General features: G+C 44.8%; 1 protein-coding gene across 1 annotated transcript in view; it reads left to right on the top strand.

Annotated features, from left to right (window-relative positions):
• Nucleotides 1–15,097, top strand: part of LOC146796142 (SCO-spondin-like) — a 1,481,201-nt gene that overhangs the window by 1,019,675 nt on the left and 446,429 nt on the right. Inside the window, exons 94-95 of the mRNA XM_085631266.1 lie at nucleotides 5,265–5,417; nucleotides 10,700–10,746. Coding sequence (XP_085487392.1) covers nucleotides 5,265–5,417; nucleotides 10,700–10,746 — 200 coding nt within the window. The remainder of the gene's footprint in view (nucleotides 1–5,264; nucleotides 5,418–10,699; nucleotides 10,747–15,097) is intronic.

Below are 15,097 nucleotides of genomic sequence, written 5' to 3'. Positions count from 1 at the left end.
CAATACTGTCCTATGCAGATGACATTCATTTGATGTTAGCCTTCCACAAATTGGATGACACGGTCATAGCAACTTTTCAGTGGTGCCTTGGGTGGATGGCTAACTGGATTGTCAACGGTTGCCTTAAGCTGAACTTAGATAAGTTGGAGATCTTGGTCTTTGGGGATACTTCCCCTTTAAACATTAGAAGTCTGTGGGACAAAGGATTGATGAAGACACCAGTCGCAGTAGTGGTGGTGATCAAAAACATTGGGGTGAAATTTGACAAAGATCTATCCTTTAATCCACAAATACGGGCCCTGATCGCCAATTGCTTTTTTTAGGGTTAAAATCTCTAAAAAAAAAAGGCTATCAAATTTCTGTCCCTGCATACGCAGAAAGATATTGGCAAGACTTGAGTCTAACTATGTGCTGTATCTGGTGGCACCGTGGAATTGCTGAATAAACTTCATCCGGTGCAGAAAGCTGCAGCATGTCTAATTTTGAATTTCCCTAAAATGTAGTCCATCTGTGCTGACCTGAAGGAAGTGCATTGACGTCTTAACAGGCAAACATTAAAATTCATAGCCTTAATGATCACTCACCAAGCACTGCTCAAAAATAGGCCCCATTTACCTACAACATCAAGTTCAACAGTATGTGTGGAACAGGGCACTCCGTTCAGCTAACCAGTGCCTTCTATGTATTCCTAAGGTCCGCAAAGCCAGAATAGGTGGCAAATCATTCTCCATGTGGGCAGCCTGGCCATGGAGTGCCTTGCCAAAACAATTGCGGAAGACCAAAATGAAGTCAGCTTTTAAAATGGGCCCGAAGACCCTCCTTTTTAAAGAGATGTAGTTGAATGTTAGTTACCTCATTTGGCTTAGCGCTGGGACGCTTCCTTCGGGAGTAGCTTTTCAAATGTATTTTTATTCATTCATTCATTCATTCCCATTATCAACTTTTTGTGGCCTGTTATAGTTTCTACAGATAGGGCTTCATCAGTATATGAAAAAGCATTTTAGTTGTTTCTCTGTGATAGGTTGAAAATCACTGTCCTAAACGGTAACAATATATGCTATAGTCTGTGGCTTGCATTCACATGATGACTGAAGCCACATTGAACAACTTACGAAAATCAATTTGAAAGAGAATGGAAGCTGATCTTGTGAAAGAGAGTACAGCAACCAATGCAGTGGGGAATGCAGTACCAGAACTTTTGAGATTTGGAAAGGAAGGGGAAAGGATAGAGGATAAATAGTGATCAATGTCAGTTAACAGAGGAGGAGACTCCGGAGTATAAAGATTTTGATAAAAGTTAGTGAATTCCAGTAGAATATCTTCATCCTTATGAAGAGTGATATTAGATGAAGAAACAATAGATTCGATTCTAGTACGTTCTCTTTTAACTTTAAGATATTTGGCAAGAAGATTACCTGCCTTATTTTGTGCAGAATAATACTTAGCACTGGATTTGAGTAAAAATAAATTAGCAGATTCCGTGGAGAGCTTATTAAAGGAGAATTTGGCTTTAAGAAGCTTATCCAAATCAGAATGAGACTTAGTTAAGTAATAAGAATGTTCCAATTGCTTAATTTGCAAGTTAATCGATTGTAAGGAGTGAGAGGCGGCACGCTTTTTACGAGAGACAAATGAAATAATGAAGTCTCTAGAAGCAGCTTTAAAAGTGTCCCATAACACCTGAGGGGATATCGTAGGAGACTCATTTTCTGTAAAAAATAGGGATGAAAATTCAAGGAAGGCTGGGGTAAATTTGGGATCTAATAGGAGAGAGTTATTAAACCTCCACCTTCTAGTACCTTTTATGGGGGGGAGTAAATCCAGGCGTAAAGAAACTGGGGCATGATCAGAAATTAGAATAGAACCTATTTCAGAGTGGCGAATATGTTGAGTCAAGGCCTTAGAAATAAAAATGTAATCAATCCGGGATTGGGAAGAATGAACCGGTGAGTAGTACGTGTATTCCCTAAGTGTAGGATGGCAGAGTCTCCAGGAGTCAACAAGAGAACGTTGGGAAATAGTGGAAGTAAATTGAGTGTGCATGGAAGAGGGCGAGAAGTGGCAGTTGGACCTTCGATCTATAATAGGATCCACAATTGTGTTACAATCCCCCCCCAAAATGAGATAGTCATCAGAGGATTGCATCAAAGATGTGAGCATCTGGGGCCAAAATAATTTATCCTGTATGGTAGGAGCATATACATTAAAAATAGTTATAGGTATATTATCAATCAACAAAGATACAGTCAACCACCTACCATCAGAGTCATTGGCTTGGCTTATAACTTTGATATTTAACCGCTTATGACAGAGAATAGCAACATCCACTACGTTTCCCTGAACCAGGAGATGCGAAAACGTGACCCACCCAATTACGACGTAATTTGGTAATTTCGGCTTCTTTTATATGAATTTCCTGTAGTGACACAATATCCCCCTGTAAACTTGCTAAATGGGATAAAGCACGTTGCCGCTTAATGGGGGAACCCAAACCTTTAACATTCCAAGTAAGTATAGTTATCGACATCTAAAAAATATAACATATCAAAAAAGTTGTGTGAGAATCAAATATGTACAAAGGCAATAAAATACAAAGCATCTTATAAAAACTTGAGAGAAAATGACATTGCTCTTAGAGGAGTAATAATAGAGTAAGGAAGAGAAATAGGAAATAAGAGAAATTCTTGGATAAAAGAGATTGTAAGCAGAGAGGCATGAAACGAATAAGTTGAGAGTTAGAAATAGGGAAGAAGAGAAACAACAGGGATAGAAAAAGGGCCAAAGAAGAGAGCAAAAAGAATAAATAATAAGTGGGAAGGGTGAGGAGAAACATGTAGTGCAAAAAATAAAAGTACAAAACGACAGACACAAGTGATGAGGAAATAAGATAACAAGTAGACATACCACAAAAAAGAATGAAGAACGGGGTTGGTGAAGCCACATAAGGAAGACGGGACACTGAAACGGGAGACTCCAGGACGACGGTAAGGAAGGGACATCCGCTAGGCAAGTTGAGGAGAACAAGGAAAGACGAAGGACCACAAAAAATCGCTACCTGATGGAGGAAAGAAAAGGAACAAATTAATCCGACATAATGGTACAAAAGACATTAGGGGAGAAACTAAACATCACTAAAGGTGAAACAAACAGATACTACTACAATACATAAAACCATCATGACTGAGGCACTTCCATGGACTCTGTTCTGCAGCTGTTCAGAAATTGCTGGAGTAACATTGGATCCTCATAACTGGTAGTTTTATTATTATGAGTCACTTTAAAGAGACAGGGATGGAATAAACCGTAGCGTGCGTTTATGCTGCGTAGTGCAGGTCTCATCTCCAAGAACTTTTTCCGACGGTCAGCAGTCACTTTAGCATAATCCTGGGCAAAGAAAAGAGTAGAACCATTCCAAGCAATTTTCCCTCGCTGTTTGGCAGCCTGAAGAACTCTGAGTAGATCCGTATACTCCAAAAAGTACAAAATGACTCCTCTCGGCTTAGTAGATGATGAGGGAGAAGAACGGGATAATGTACCTAAGCGATGTGCTCTTTGGATATTTAATGAAGGTGTTTCAGGAAGACCCAAAAGAGTTGGTAAAAAAGATTTGAAAAAAGAAATCAGGTTAGCACCTTCAAGGCCTTCAACTAATCCGTAAATGCGCAGATTATTGCGCCTATTTCGATTTTCCAAATTTTCAATCTGTTGCTTAAGTTGAACAACCTCCTTAGAAAGAAGAGGAACTTGAGCCGTGAGATTTTGAACAGAGTCAACCCGTACTTCTAGGTCTCCAACTCTCTTTTCAGTGAGAGACCAGTTGGCTTCCAGATTCTGAAGTCTGACGTTAGTTTCTTCCATATGCGGCTTGAGAGCGCGAATTTCGTCAAGAAGGAGCTCCATAGATATCGGGGATGAAGAATTGGTGGGAGAGGGTGGGTTAGCTTTTACCCGTTTGCCAGAAGTAGATGGTGACGCAGAAGGTACCTTGGAGCTTTGTTTAGCGCTTAAACGAGGAGTAAGTGATGCAGTAGATTTGGTGCCACCAGAGTCTTTGATGCTATCCTCAGTATGCTCCTGTAAAATATCGAAAGGATTATAGACCTCTAAACTCGCCTCGGTGGAGGGACGAGCAACACTAGAGTTGCCGCGAGGCATGGTGATATTTAAAAAGACACTCAGAGTCCCTTGAAAATAAACCAAGTGAAAACTTGGGAAAAAATGCAAAGAAAGTGAAAAAACACCAGTCCAGACAGAAATCAAAAATAATGTTCCACAGTAACTGCTAGCATAGAGGAAATGACAACGATGGAAGGAACACCAGAAGACCAAATAAAATAAGCGTTGCCCAAAAGAAAGAAAAAGATAATGACAAAAAAGGGTAGCCAACTGTTAACCAGCATCGTCACGCAGCCTCAGGTGTGAAGCAAGGGGCCGATGAAAAAACAAAATGGCGGCCGCGACGGTGAGGGAACAGAAAAAACGTTAAATTAGGCTTGCTAGGCTCACCCTTTGAAAAAATAGTGGCAGCATTCCGACGAGCGGCAGTTCCGATTGCCGGAACAAGCAAGTCCGACGTTTTTTAGTGAGGAAACATTGCCGGCAGAGGTCGCGGACCCTCACGTCTCGGCGGAGCTCCCGAGAACAGCGGCCATCTTCTGAGGCTCCGAAGCCACGCCCCTCAGAACTTTTGAGATTTGAGGAGTGTTTGTTGCTGAGAGATAGAAATTGGTAATTCACTGCAGTCTGTCATCTATGTTGGTTGAACTTGTTTGTGCGGGTTACCAAGGGATGGTGGTGACCAAAGGAAACGTGAGGGCCAAGGTCTGAAAAGCATAGACAGTTTGAATTCCTGCTGGCATCTTTTATGCTGCCAATTAATGTCATATCCTTTACAACTTCTAAACTCAGGGCTTCAAACACAAAGCACACATGTTTTGGGAGATTTCGTGGCATAGTGGCCATGATTTTTGCTGATGTGAATCAAAAAATCAAGAAAGCTATTCAAATTGTAGGCATGTACAAGCAGCATTTACTCTTGGTTTGCATTTCTCCTCCATACTTGATACAAATGAATTGTGAGATGACAAAGATTTTTAGAAGATTCCTAATAACCGCAGATGCCTTTATATTTGAGTGAGTCAGAGCGTTGTAGATTGAATTTCTTGAGGAACAATGAGAGTTAAATTTGTGTTTCAATAGCCTTTATGATCTAGTTGCATAACACACCATTCCTTTGGTTCTCTTCCATTATTCTTTGTTCTCAGGACTTCCACCTCTGAGTCGCTGGATGAGAACTGCTGGACAGCGCAGACGCGGACCAGGCCCTGCTACCAGGGGACGTGCCCTCCATTATGCCTACACGATGGGCTGGAGAGTCGCATTGGGGACATGCGGCTGGTGGGCGAATGCCAACAGTGGTGAGTCGTCTCAGCACGAGACCTGATGCGTGAAACTGAAGACAGAATGTTTAGGGCAGGGTGTATTTGTGGAGCTTGCAAGAGCCCAATGATGTAACAGCCTCACAATGTTTTACATCTCCCTTTAGCACCGCTAATGTCCTCTGTTTTGCCTAATTTAAGTCAGGGGGAACTTTTAACTTAAGGTTTTCAATGTATGATCTATCCCGATCCGAGGCATACATTTATGTATAAAGATGAGGCGATATACTGATATGCTATCATTTTTAAAAGACCGCTAAGTCTGATGCAGAGACAGTTACCTGTACAGAGACAGTACGCTTCCAGAACATCTACAGATTTCCTGATCAACAAATTCCTCCTCATCACTGACTCCAAGAACAGTCCTCCCTTCCTGCTCAGCAGAAGGATAATGATGGCATCTGGAAATGCACCTTAGTCTTTGCTCTGAACAATATCCTTGATCAAGGCCGGCTTTAGAGCTTATGGCATCCGGTGCAGCAATCTTTTTTGACGCCCCCTCCCCATGACCTCTTTCTCCATGGATTCCCTCACTACCACCTTGCAACAGTACCTATCATCTCTCCACAGCCCATCTCTCAAGTGCATTTCATATGTTTTATAGCACTACTCATACCAGTATAGGCTGTCAGAGCACTTCACATCACACACACACATTATACAGAGGCAATGAATCATACGTGTGTAAATCAGCCTATAGGGAATGTTACATAAGACCACGAGGACTACAAGGAGTAGGAATCACATGTCACAGATAGTAGTTGGCAGTATATTTTAGGAGTGTTTAATTTGGACTCTGGAGAAGCACAAACTCTGGATTTAAAACATACCACAGAGGGTGGGTTTGACTCTACTAACAGGGCCAGACTTGGAACCGAAACTGGCCCTGCAAACTGCTCGTCTGACCCCCCCCCGGAGGGGAGGGGGTGCAGCCGAGCTGTTTGGTAGGGTCGGTTTTGGCCGATTTTGTTACAGAGGGCCGCTATTGCCGGCCCCTGGTAAAAAAATGTCCCCTCAGGGGCCCCAAACCAGCCCCACCCTGGAGACTCTCCAGGGAAACGCCCGGTGCCCACTACTGCCAGTCTGGCCCTGTTTACTAATAAGAATGAATTTCTACCCAAACAAACTCTTTGTAGCAACCTTAAAATAAGAAAAGACTGGGGAAAACATTAAGTGCCAACCCTATGCCTTGCAGTTTGCATGCAGCTCTTTGGTGACAGTTCATAGTTCACTGTGCTACATTAGGATTGTAATTTATGAACTGCAAGTAACAAAAGGATCTCTATGACAAAGGCAGTAAGCCACTGAGCTATCCACATAAAATGCAGTTCTGCGATCTTCATTGTGTGCATTCTTGGCAGCCGGCACATTAACCCTCTTTGCTACTTTTTGATGAATCAGAATTGTCACTAGACAAAACTTGATCTCTATTTCGTAGCAACATTAATCATCACCAGAGTTATCCTGACATTTTTATTGTTGCCTGAAACCTGTCCTACAGGACGGAACTGTTCAGGGAGTGCTTTTAAACCCATACGTTATATCTAAAAACAGCATCCACCCCCTGAGTGGCCCGCCGAGGTTAGCGCGATGTGCGGCTGCACCAGTTGCACCGCCCTAGAGCTGGCCCTGCCCTCGATCATAGGCTTCATTGTGCTTTCCTCCTGATCTTCAGTTCTAGTTTTGCCATCTTGAAAATTAGTAATTAGCTATATGAAGCTACATGAAGAAAGCTGAATGCTCAGTGCACCAAACATACATATCTCTATTACTCTATGTTCCCTTTGTGTGTTTCTGCCATTCCTCATGCTACAGGAACGTCACATGCTAGGGTTTGCTTCTAGCTCGGTAAGGATGTCACATTGAATCACAAAGGTGATGAGTGGCAAGCTTGCTAAAGTCTCAGCCAATAGCAATCGCTTGGGGTCACATTTCAGTCTGTGGGGTACTAGCCTACCGTGGCACTCTAGACAGAGACTAATCAGATTGTTTCTGCTTCTATAGGAATATGCAAAGCTGACTTGATCAGGGTGGACACACAAGTATAGAAGTATTGCCTCTCCTTTCTAAACCAAACAATACTTATTGGGGAGGCTGGTGAAGGTGTTTGTATGCTAAAGGATAAATAAGGTTTATGGCATATGTAACATAGCACTTACATATCCCCCTCCTCTCTCTACCGCCACTGGTCTTCCAAATCACTGCTTCATGTGCTCCCGTTGGTCTGTCCAACTGTCTGGGCCATTAGCAAATTCAGTATGCATAGAAAATGATGTTACAAGATGGCTTCATGTCATCTGTAGCACTTTATTGTACTCCATTCTTCCCTCCTACAAAGCACTGTAATCTGGATACATTGGGCTGCTGGATGAAACCCCAGTACTCGTGAACTGTGCCCTTGACACAAGGATGTAGGAGATGCTAATGTTCTGGGGTTGGGGGGCTCGCGGGCATAAGCCTGGGGCTGGCAGACCTCTGAGGACCCAAGCACGAGCCAAGCCATCAAAAGATGTAATTAGGCCACAAATGTCAAGAAAATATATAGTAAAAGCACTTAGAAATGAAAAAAAAAACATTTCTTAGTGACCCAATTAAGCACAAATGATGATATCACTGAATTGAGTGATATTTACTGAAAGTTGTTTAAAAAATGCAACATTCAAGAATAACTCATGCCCTTATTCCTTTGCCACGAGTTACCAAAAAGTGTTTATGTTCTCTATTTATATGGCCTATATTGTTATTAACTGGGTAGGAAGATTGTTTAATGTTAACCACATACACTTGAGGTTTTGTAGAGCGCAGATCCAGAAGTGAATTACGTTAGTGTGCTTTCAAACTGGCTGGTTAAGAAAAATGATAGTGAACTAAAGGACGTGCCGTGGATTACAGAAGTTTATACAAGTTGGAGGGCCAGGCATTGACCCCAGGTTCCTAGTTGCAGACTGTGCAATCGGACACAGTGGGGTTACATCCTTCCATTTTCCGTTCAACACCTAAGGGCCATGCTTTATGTTGAATATTTAATGAATTCGTGTTAGTACATGCAGTCCAGTAAATGTAATCACACCTTAAATAACATTGACAGTATTCACATATATAAATATGTATGTGATCATAAAATGTAATGTGTGCTTTTCTTTTTGGAATGTTTCCACAGACATTGAAAATCAAACAGCGATATAATTTTTTTTGCTGAATTCATGCTGCAATTAGCCGGTGTTTACTTGAAGACCAGTGACCTAAGGAGCAAACTCCGAGAGCGCCTTTGGGGTCCTTCTTTCTGACTAATTATTTCACTGTGGTCACTGAGGGATTGAACCTCTCTTACAGATATCTCAAGTCAAGGGGGTCAGCATTAACATTAACATAAAATGGCCCCTCGTTCCTTCCCTCACCATGTTGGCTCCCCTGACTTAACAAACATAGGGGCATATTTACAAGCTGGCGCTAAAAAATTGTCGCCGCTTTAAGGCGGCGATAATTGTATCGCCTAATTAACAAGGCCACGCTAACGCGTGAAACCTTGCTTTAGCGTCGTGATTCCTACCGCCCAGCTTTGCATCTCTAATGAGATGCAAAGTGGGCGTTCCTGACCTAACATGACAGGAGAAATGTCGCTAAGCGACATTTCTCCTATCATCAAGCCCCACGCTATGAAGCATAGCGTCAGGAAAAGTAGCGATAACCCCTGTTATCGCTACTTTCCTTACGCCTGCTTCAGGACTGACTTAGCCATGATATCCTATGGAAGGTGGATATCATGGCTAAGTTTGTGAGTCCCTATCAACAAGCTAACGCCACACAATGTGAGATTATCGCTGGGTTTCCAGCGATAATCTAACGTTAGGCAGTTAGCATGAGGATTTTTATTGCTGAGGAGATAAGCGTTGCTAATAGCACGTTATCTCAGCGATAAGAATCCACGTTACCCGGTGATAATTATCCTCACGCTAAGAGCGCTGAGCGATAATTATCGCCGAGTGTTGCTGATATGCCCCTTAGGGGCATATCATCAAGGGCCATATCGCCGCTTTCCTGGCTTTTATAGCCAGAAAAGCGGCGATATTCACAGCGCACTATCAGCAAGCTCGTGCTAAGCCTTGTTAGCGCTAGTTTCCATGAGTTTGCTCCCGGTTTCTTATCGCCCTGCATGTCATCGCTAATGACATGCAAAGCAGGCGTTCCAGAGCTTCGCTTGATTAACAAGCCTGCAGCAGACCCGCTTAGCAGCCACATTAATCGAGCTAAGCCCCCTTATCGCAGGATTTTAACACCTGCTTAAAAATCGACTACGCCATCTACTTAGTGGGAGGTGGATTGTATGGTTAAGGTCACTGGGGCGTATCAGCAAGGATCTCCTTATCTCCTGAATTTTATCTCTTCTTTTCAGGCGATACTGGTGCTTTTCGCCGCCATTGCTGGGTTTCATATCGCCTCGGAGATAAGCCTTGATAATTATGCGCTATCTCGGCGTGGAAAGCCAGTGATAGCCGCCGATGTGTGAAATAGCGCTAAGCGCGCTTTGCGATGTTTATCGCAACTTGTTGTTAATATGCCCCAGAATTTTTACGAGAGGCTCCACACTTCAGTGACCATAATTAAACAATTAACGAAACAAAAAGGTCATATAGCGCCCAAAGAGACTGCTCTTCAGAATGCAGCATTTCAGAAATTGTAACCATGTGTGGTGTGGCTTCAGAGAGTCGTGTTCTTTATGCCTCTTCAGAATCTGCGGAGGGGAGGGGGGAAGTGTCCCGTTCCTCCTCGTTTCAAAATCTGTGGGGTAAAGGGGAATAACCCACCCCTGTCTCCCAGGGCCCTTAGGCCCATACCCTTATAGCAAAGAGCCATTTGCTAACATTACCATTAGTGCTTACTTTATGTTGGTGCTGCTGATGCTCAGCAGTGGCCCCTTCAGTTATTTTTCAACACAAACACTTATTCCTGACAGACCAGCAGAGCATTTAATCATTCCTTATACATTTAAATTAAGCTAACAGTACCCCGTTCAGGTAATTTGTTATGTTTTGGTGAGTGACATAAAATGATTAAACTTGTAGATTACGACGATACTGGCTTCTGCAGCGCTGGTAATTTGTGCAAGGTGAAGCGGCCACCCTTGAAATACCTTTGGCACTGGCACTTATTTTATTTGACAAATTAAGCCCTGCTCAACATACAATGCCGATGCAGAGAGATGGTTGTTTATTTGTGTACATTACATGCCCGAGTGACAGTTCTTTGAATTCATTTTGCAGCATCTGCACCCCGGAGGGGATCTACTGCCAAGACATTGACTGCAGAGGTAAGTGTCCCCCTTGTTCGCCCCTCTGTTGCTGCACTAGCGTTCAGAAGCCCCCACCAATAACACAATCAGAGCAAAATGGTGCAGGCCTGTTTACCGGAGACTAGGTGTTTATGTTTGACATCTGGCAGTGCTTTCAACTGATGCTTTGTAAAAATTAGGGCATGGCATTGTTTATGAATCTAGAACCCCCTAGTTTGAATTTGGATAACAATCAGAGCCCCATTCAGAGGTCACTGGGGCAAGCCTGAGTTACCGGGCAAAATCGTAGGGGTTGAGGCCTTTTATTACTGAGTAGAGGTGGGCGTAACTCGCATAACTCAGTGTAGCGTAATCACTGAGAACTACTAGAGCATTCTGTGAGGTTACGCTTAATTATGCGAGAAGAGCAATTGTGCATTTAGCGCTATTTTGTAGCACAAAAATGCCTCAGAGAATGCATTTTTCGCTAAGGAATAGCTCTGAATGCAACAGAACACAAATAGAAGGCTATATCAGGCGCTTCCTACATGTGCTCTTGGGGTAGCATTTCCCCCCAGCCGATTCCCAGCAGTTAACGTTATTTGCTCAGCAAAAAATGCACCCTCACGTCCAAAATGGACGTGGTGATGCTTTGTACGCTAAGAAATAGTGCTAAATGCAGTCGAACATGTATAGTGAGCATGAGTGGCTGAACTGACTATCGAAATGTTCTCTTGCAGTAAGATTCCCCCCCCCCCCCCATTACTCATAATTATGCGAGCGTGACTAATTGTGTAATTATCTATAATTCCTCATCAAAGAGTCATGTGAAATTACCAAAATTACTCTGAGTACTCTGGTGTAATTGAAAATACACACAGGCTTTCTCCAGATGTCCTGGTGCTCAAACTACTATGGATCCTGGCAGCTGGGCTAAGTACCACTTCATCACTTGGCTTTCAGTTGTAGAGTGGATCAAGCAGTCCAAGGTTTCTCGGGGGGGGGGGGGGGGTAGAGACAGGGGATTCAACACAGGCTCACAGCTCAAGATCGCTCAGCAGCAGCAATTAATGATTGCTGAGTTGAATACTTGCTTTTATGAAAAATGAGTATTTATGGGCAAACCCAAATTAAAATACAACATTCACAAACAATATACGTAGGTCCCTGAGGTCAGGGCTTCAGTGCTTTTCTAGGTGGACCCCTGAGTCCCACAAACCTCTTGCTAGCGGTAGCAGGCGAGCCCCAATAGTAATCCAAATCTCAGGAGTGTGATATTTGGACAGTTACTTGGTCACCAAAGCAATCTCAAGTCAAGTTCCACACTTTACCTCAAAACCACAATAGGCTTTAATGGAGCGGTCCTGATGCTGAGAATTCACAATGTTTGAGGATGCTGAAAGATGATCTGGATACTGTGCTTTCAACGGTGGGCTCCGTGCGGTTATTCCTCAGTCCACGAGTAAGGTGAGGCGACTTTGGCCATAGGTGTCGATGTCCATCAAAGTCCTCTTTGAACCAGTAGAAGTCCAGCAGCTTCTGGGATACCAATCTCCAGACAAAGCAAGTCTAGACATTTTCTTTGGCAATGGCTAGTGTCCATTTTGGGCAACCAAACTACACGGTGGTGACTCTCCTGAGTCCACCAGACACGGGTGCAACTTTAGATTCTGGGGTGGAAGTCTTCTTAGCCAAATGTTGGCAGCCATTGGTAAGTCCTTGAAGATAGCTACTGACTAGTAAAAACATGCTACTCCAGTTTTTATGACGCTGGTGCTGGAACAGGGAGTCAGCAGAGTGACCCGTAAAGTCACTACTCTGGTCTGGGTCTCTGGAGCAACTTTTCCACAAGTCTGGCACTACAGGCACAGTCTTCTCTTCACTAGCCCAAGAATCAGCAGATGCAATCCAGAGGTTGGTGCAACTCTCTTGTGAGGTCAAAGGGTCAGCAGAGCAGTTCTGATTTGGTCCCTTCTCCAGTCTAGGATGGATCTGAGGTTCAGGGTGCTAGGGGTGCCATATTTATGCCCAGAAAGTGTCCTCTGGGATGATGCTGTCATTAGACAATGGGCCACCAGGAGCCCTCCCTCCCTGTGATGTCTTTCAGCTATGTGTGGCATCTAGCAATCCCAGAATACACTATTCTGCCAACTCTCAAGTTGTCTGAACCCTAGAGGTGACTACCTGAGGGCTACACGCCCATGGATGGAAATAATGGGTTGGCTATCGGTTTCCCCTAACTGTTCCCACCACCAGCCCCTCCACCTAAACAAAGGGGCAGCCCTTCTCGAGTGTGATTGTTATTTGCCCACCAAAGGCGACGACTCCTCTGAAGCTCGCCATTTTGGCCAACTCCTTCTGTGGCTTCCTGTAAGGGGGAATTAACTCCTCCCTCTGTGGCATGCCTCTATTGTTCCTGACCCTGGGAGGTGTTCACACTGCTCCCCAGGAGTCAGGATGCTGTCTGATGGCTGGCAATTGCGAAAGGCCACCGGATAAAGTGGACAACAGAGTGGCAACTTTCTAAAAGTTTCCTTCCTTAAAAGTGACATTAACTCCAACCTGGACATCCGGCTTACAAGCCAACGATGGTGGACGCGTGAGCTCGTTGCTCAGCGCTGGCCCACACTACATCCTGAGCCATCGCTGTCCGGGGACGCTTCTGGCCAATATAAAGGACGATTACCAGTGGCTGCATCTTTGGCTACCGAGAGCATTTTTGGTGGCAGAATTATACCCTAAGATGTGAAACGCTGTGGGTCCCAGCTCCAAAGATGGCAACCTAGGCTTAGCGTGACTTTACCCGGCTGGCTAATTAGCCTATGACCCAGTAAAGATAAAGACCCCTGCATATGGTTGGATTTCGGGTGAGATCATCTACCCCTGCTGAGCGCCCATAGTGACCAGTGCAACACTGAGAAAGCTCTCCCGAATCAGTGATGGATGTGTGAAGCCCTGGTCAGGGTGCTCCGAATTAAATGCCTGTGTGGTTTTTGAGCCTGTGTCAAGCCCTGTTGCTGGGCGTGGTGACTGGGGAATGTCCCTGGCCAGATTGCTCCTTCCTCCTGCCCAGTTCCAACAGCGACTGGGAGAGCCAACCTGACTGAGCACGCCACTGCCAGCCCGGTTCCCCAAGTGATAACCGGGATCCGTAGGCCAGTGGTGCTGGTGTGATGCAAACCTCGATGGCAGGTGAGTGAGGACCCAGCTGGGGTGGGGGGGGGATAGAGTTACACTTCTGTGTGATTTCAGGGCCCGTGTCGGGGCCCGGCGCAGTAGGTTGTGACCGAGGAGCGCCACAGAATCAATCACCTGTTTCTCTCCTTTTTCTCGACGGTTGCAGCAGGACTGAGCCGCAAACTGAGCTCTGTGCTCCTTGGGCTGTGTCACTGCCACTACTACCACTGTGGTTGTCTGGCACAGGGAAGTGCGGTGCCCTGTGATTACCCTACTGCCCCCTGGGGGCTTTGCTGCAGGTGGCACGGCCATTGGGCTTGGTGACTCCCCTGTTGGACTGGTCGGAGTGGACCCTGGTGGGTGCTTTAGAACCCACAGTACCATGGAGACCTGCCCCCAGAGATTGTGAGGTGTGTTTAATACTCCACCAACCAATTGGACAGAGGTTTAAGGTGAGGAGCGGAGGCTGGGGGCGCTTTAATGAGGCTATAATTGAAGGCTAGTGACTGCCGGTTTGGTGGTTACCTCAAATGTGCTCTTTGGAAGCTCTCCAAAACTGAATTTACTCCCCTTGATTTGCGAAGTGGTGGTTGATTGGGGAAAGGCCCATGAGTATACTCCAAAACTGTTTGGAATTGTTTGAGGTGTACATTGGTGCCTGTTGAGCAGTTGTTGGGTGACAGAAGGACTGTGTGAACGGCGAAGAATGGGGTTGACTACCTGATGGACGTGACCTGGGTTCCACCAGTGCGCTACTGAGAGGCTGTTCTTTGCCTGGTGCATCCCCCCGCCTAACCCATGATCCTTGGGGTTTGGTGCCCTTTGCCGGGTCCAGCCCTGAAGAAACTGATTTTGGAACACCAATCAGAAGATGCGGAAGGCCGCAATTGCTGCACCACCTTCTGCATAGTTGGACTTCTGAAGGTACAGAGGGGGGAGTAAATAGTGTCTAACTTGAATGTTGGCTTCAGATGGAGGCCGCCCTGAATCTTCATACACCCTTCATTACTTTGGAATAGGCCCACAGAGTGCCAGCTAGACCATTGATCCGGGTCGCCAACACCATCCTGGAGTGCCTAGACTGCTACACTACAAAGACAGGGATATAAAATTTCAAAAAGCACGGATGGGCGGCACTGTCATTGTGGATAATAGTAAGGTGTCAGTGTTCCCTGACTTTGCTGTCGCAGTACTAGCTAAGCATGCTTCTTTT

Source organism: Triturus cristatus, chromosome 10 (genome assembly GCF_964204655.1).
Source record: "Triturus cristatus chromosome 10, aTriCri1.1, whole genome shotgun sequence".
Lineage (NCBI taxonomy): Eukaryota > Metazoa > Chordata > Amphibia > Caudata > Salamandridae > Triturus > Triturus cristatus.
This window is presented reverse-complemented; position numbering and strand designations above follow the sequence as displayed.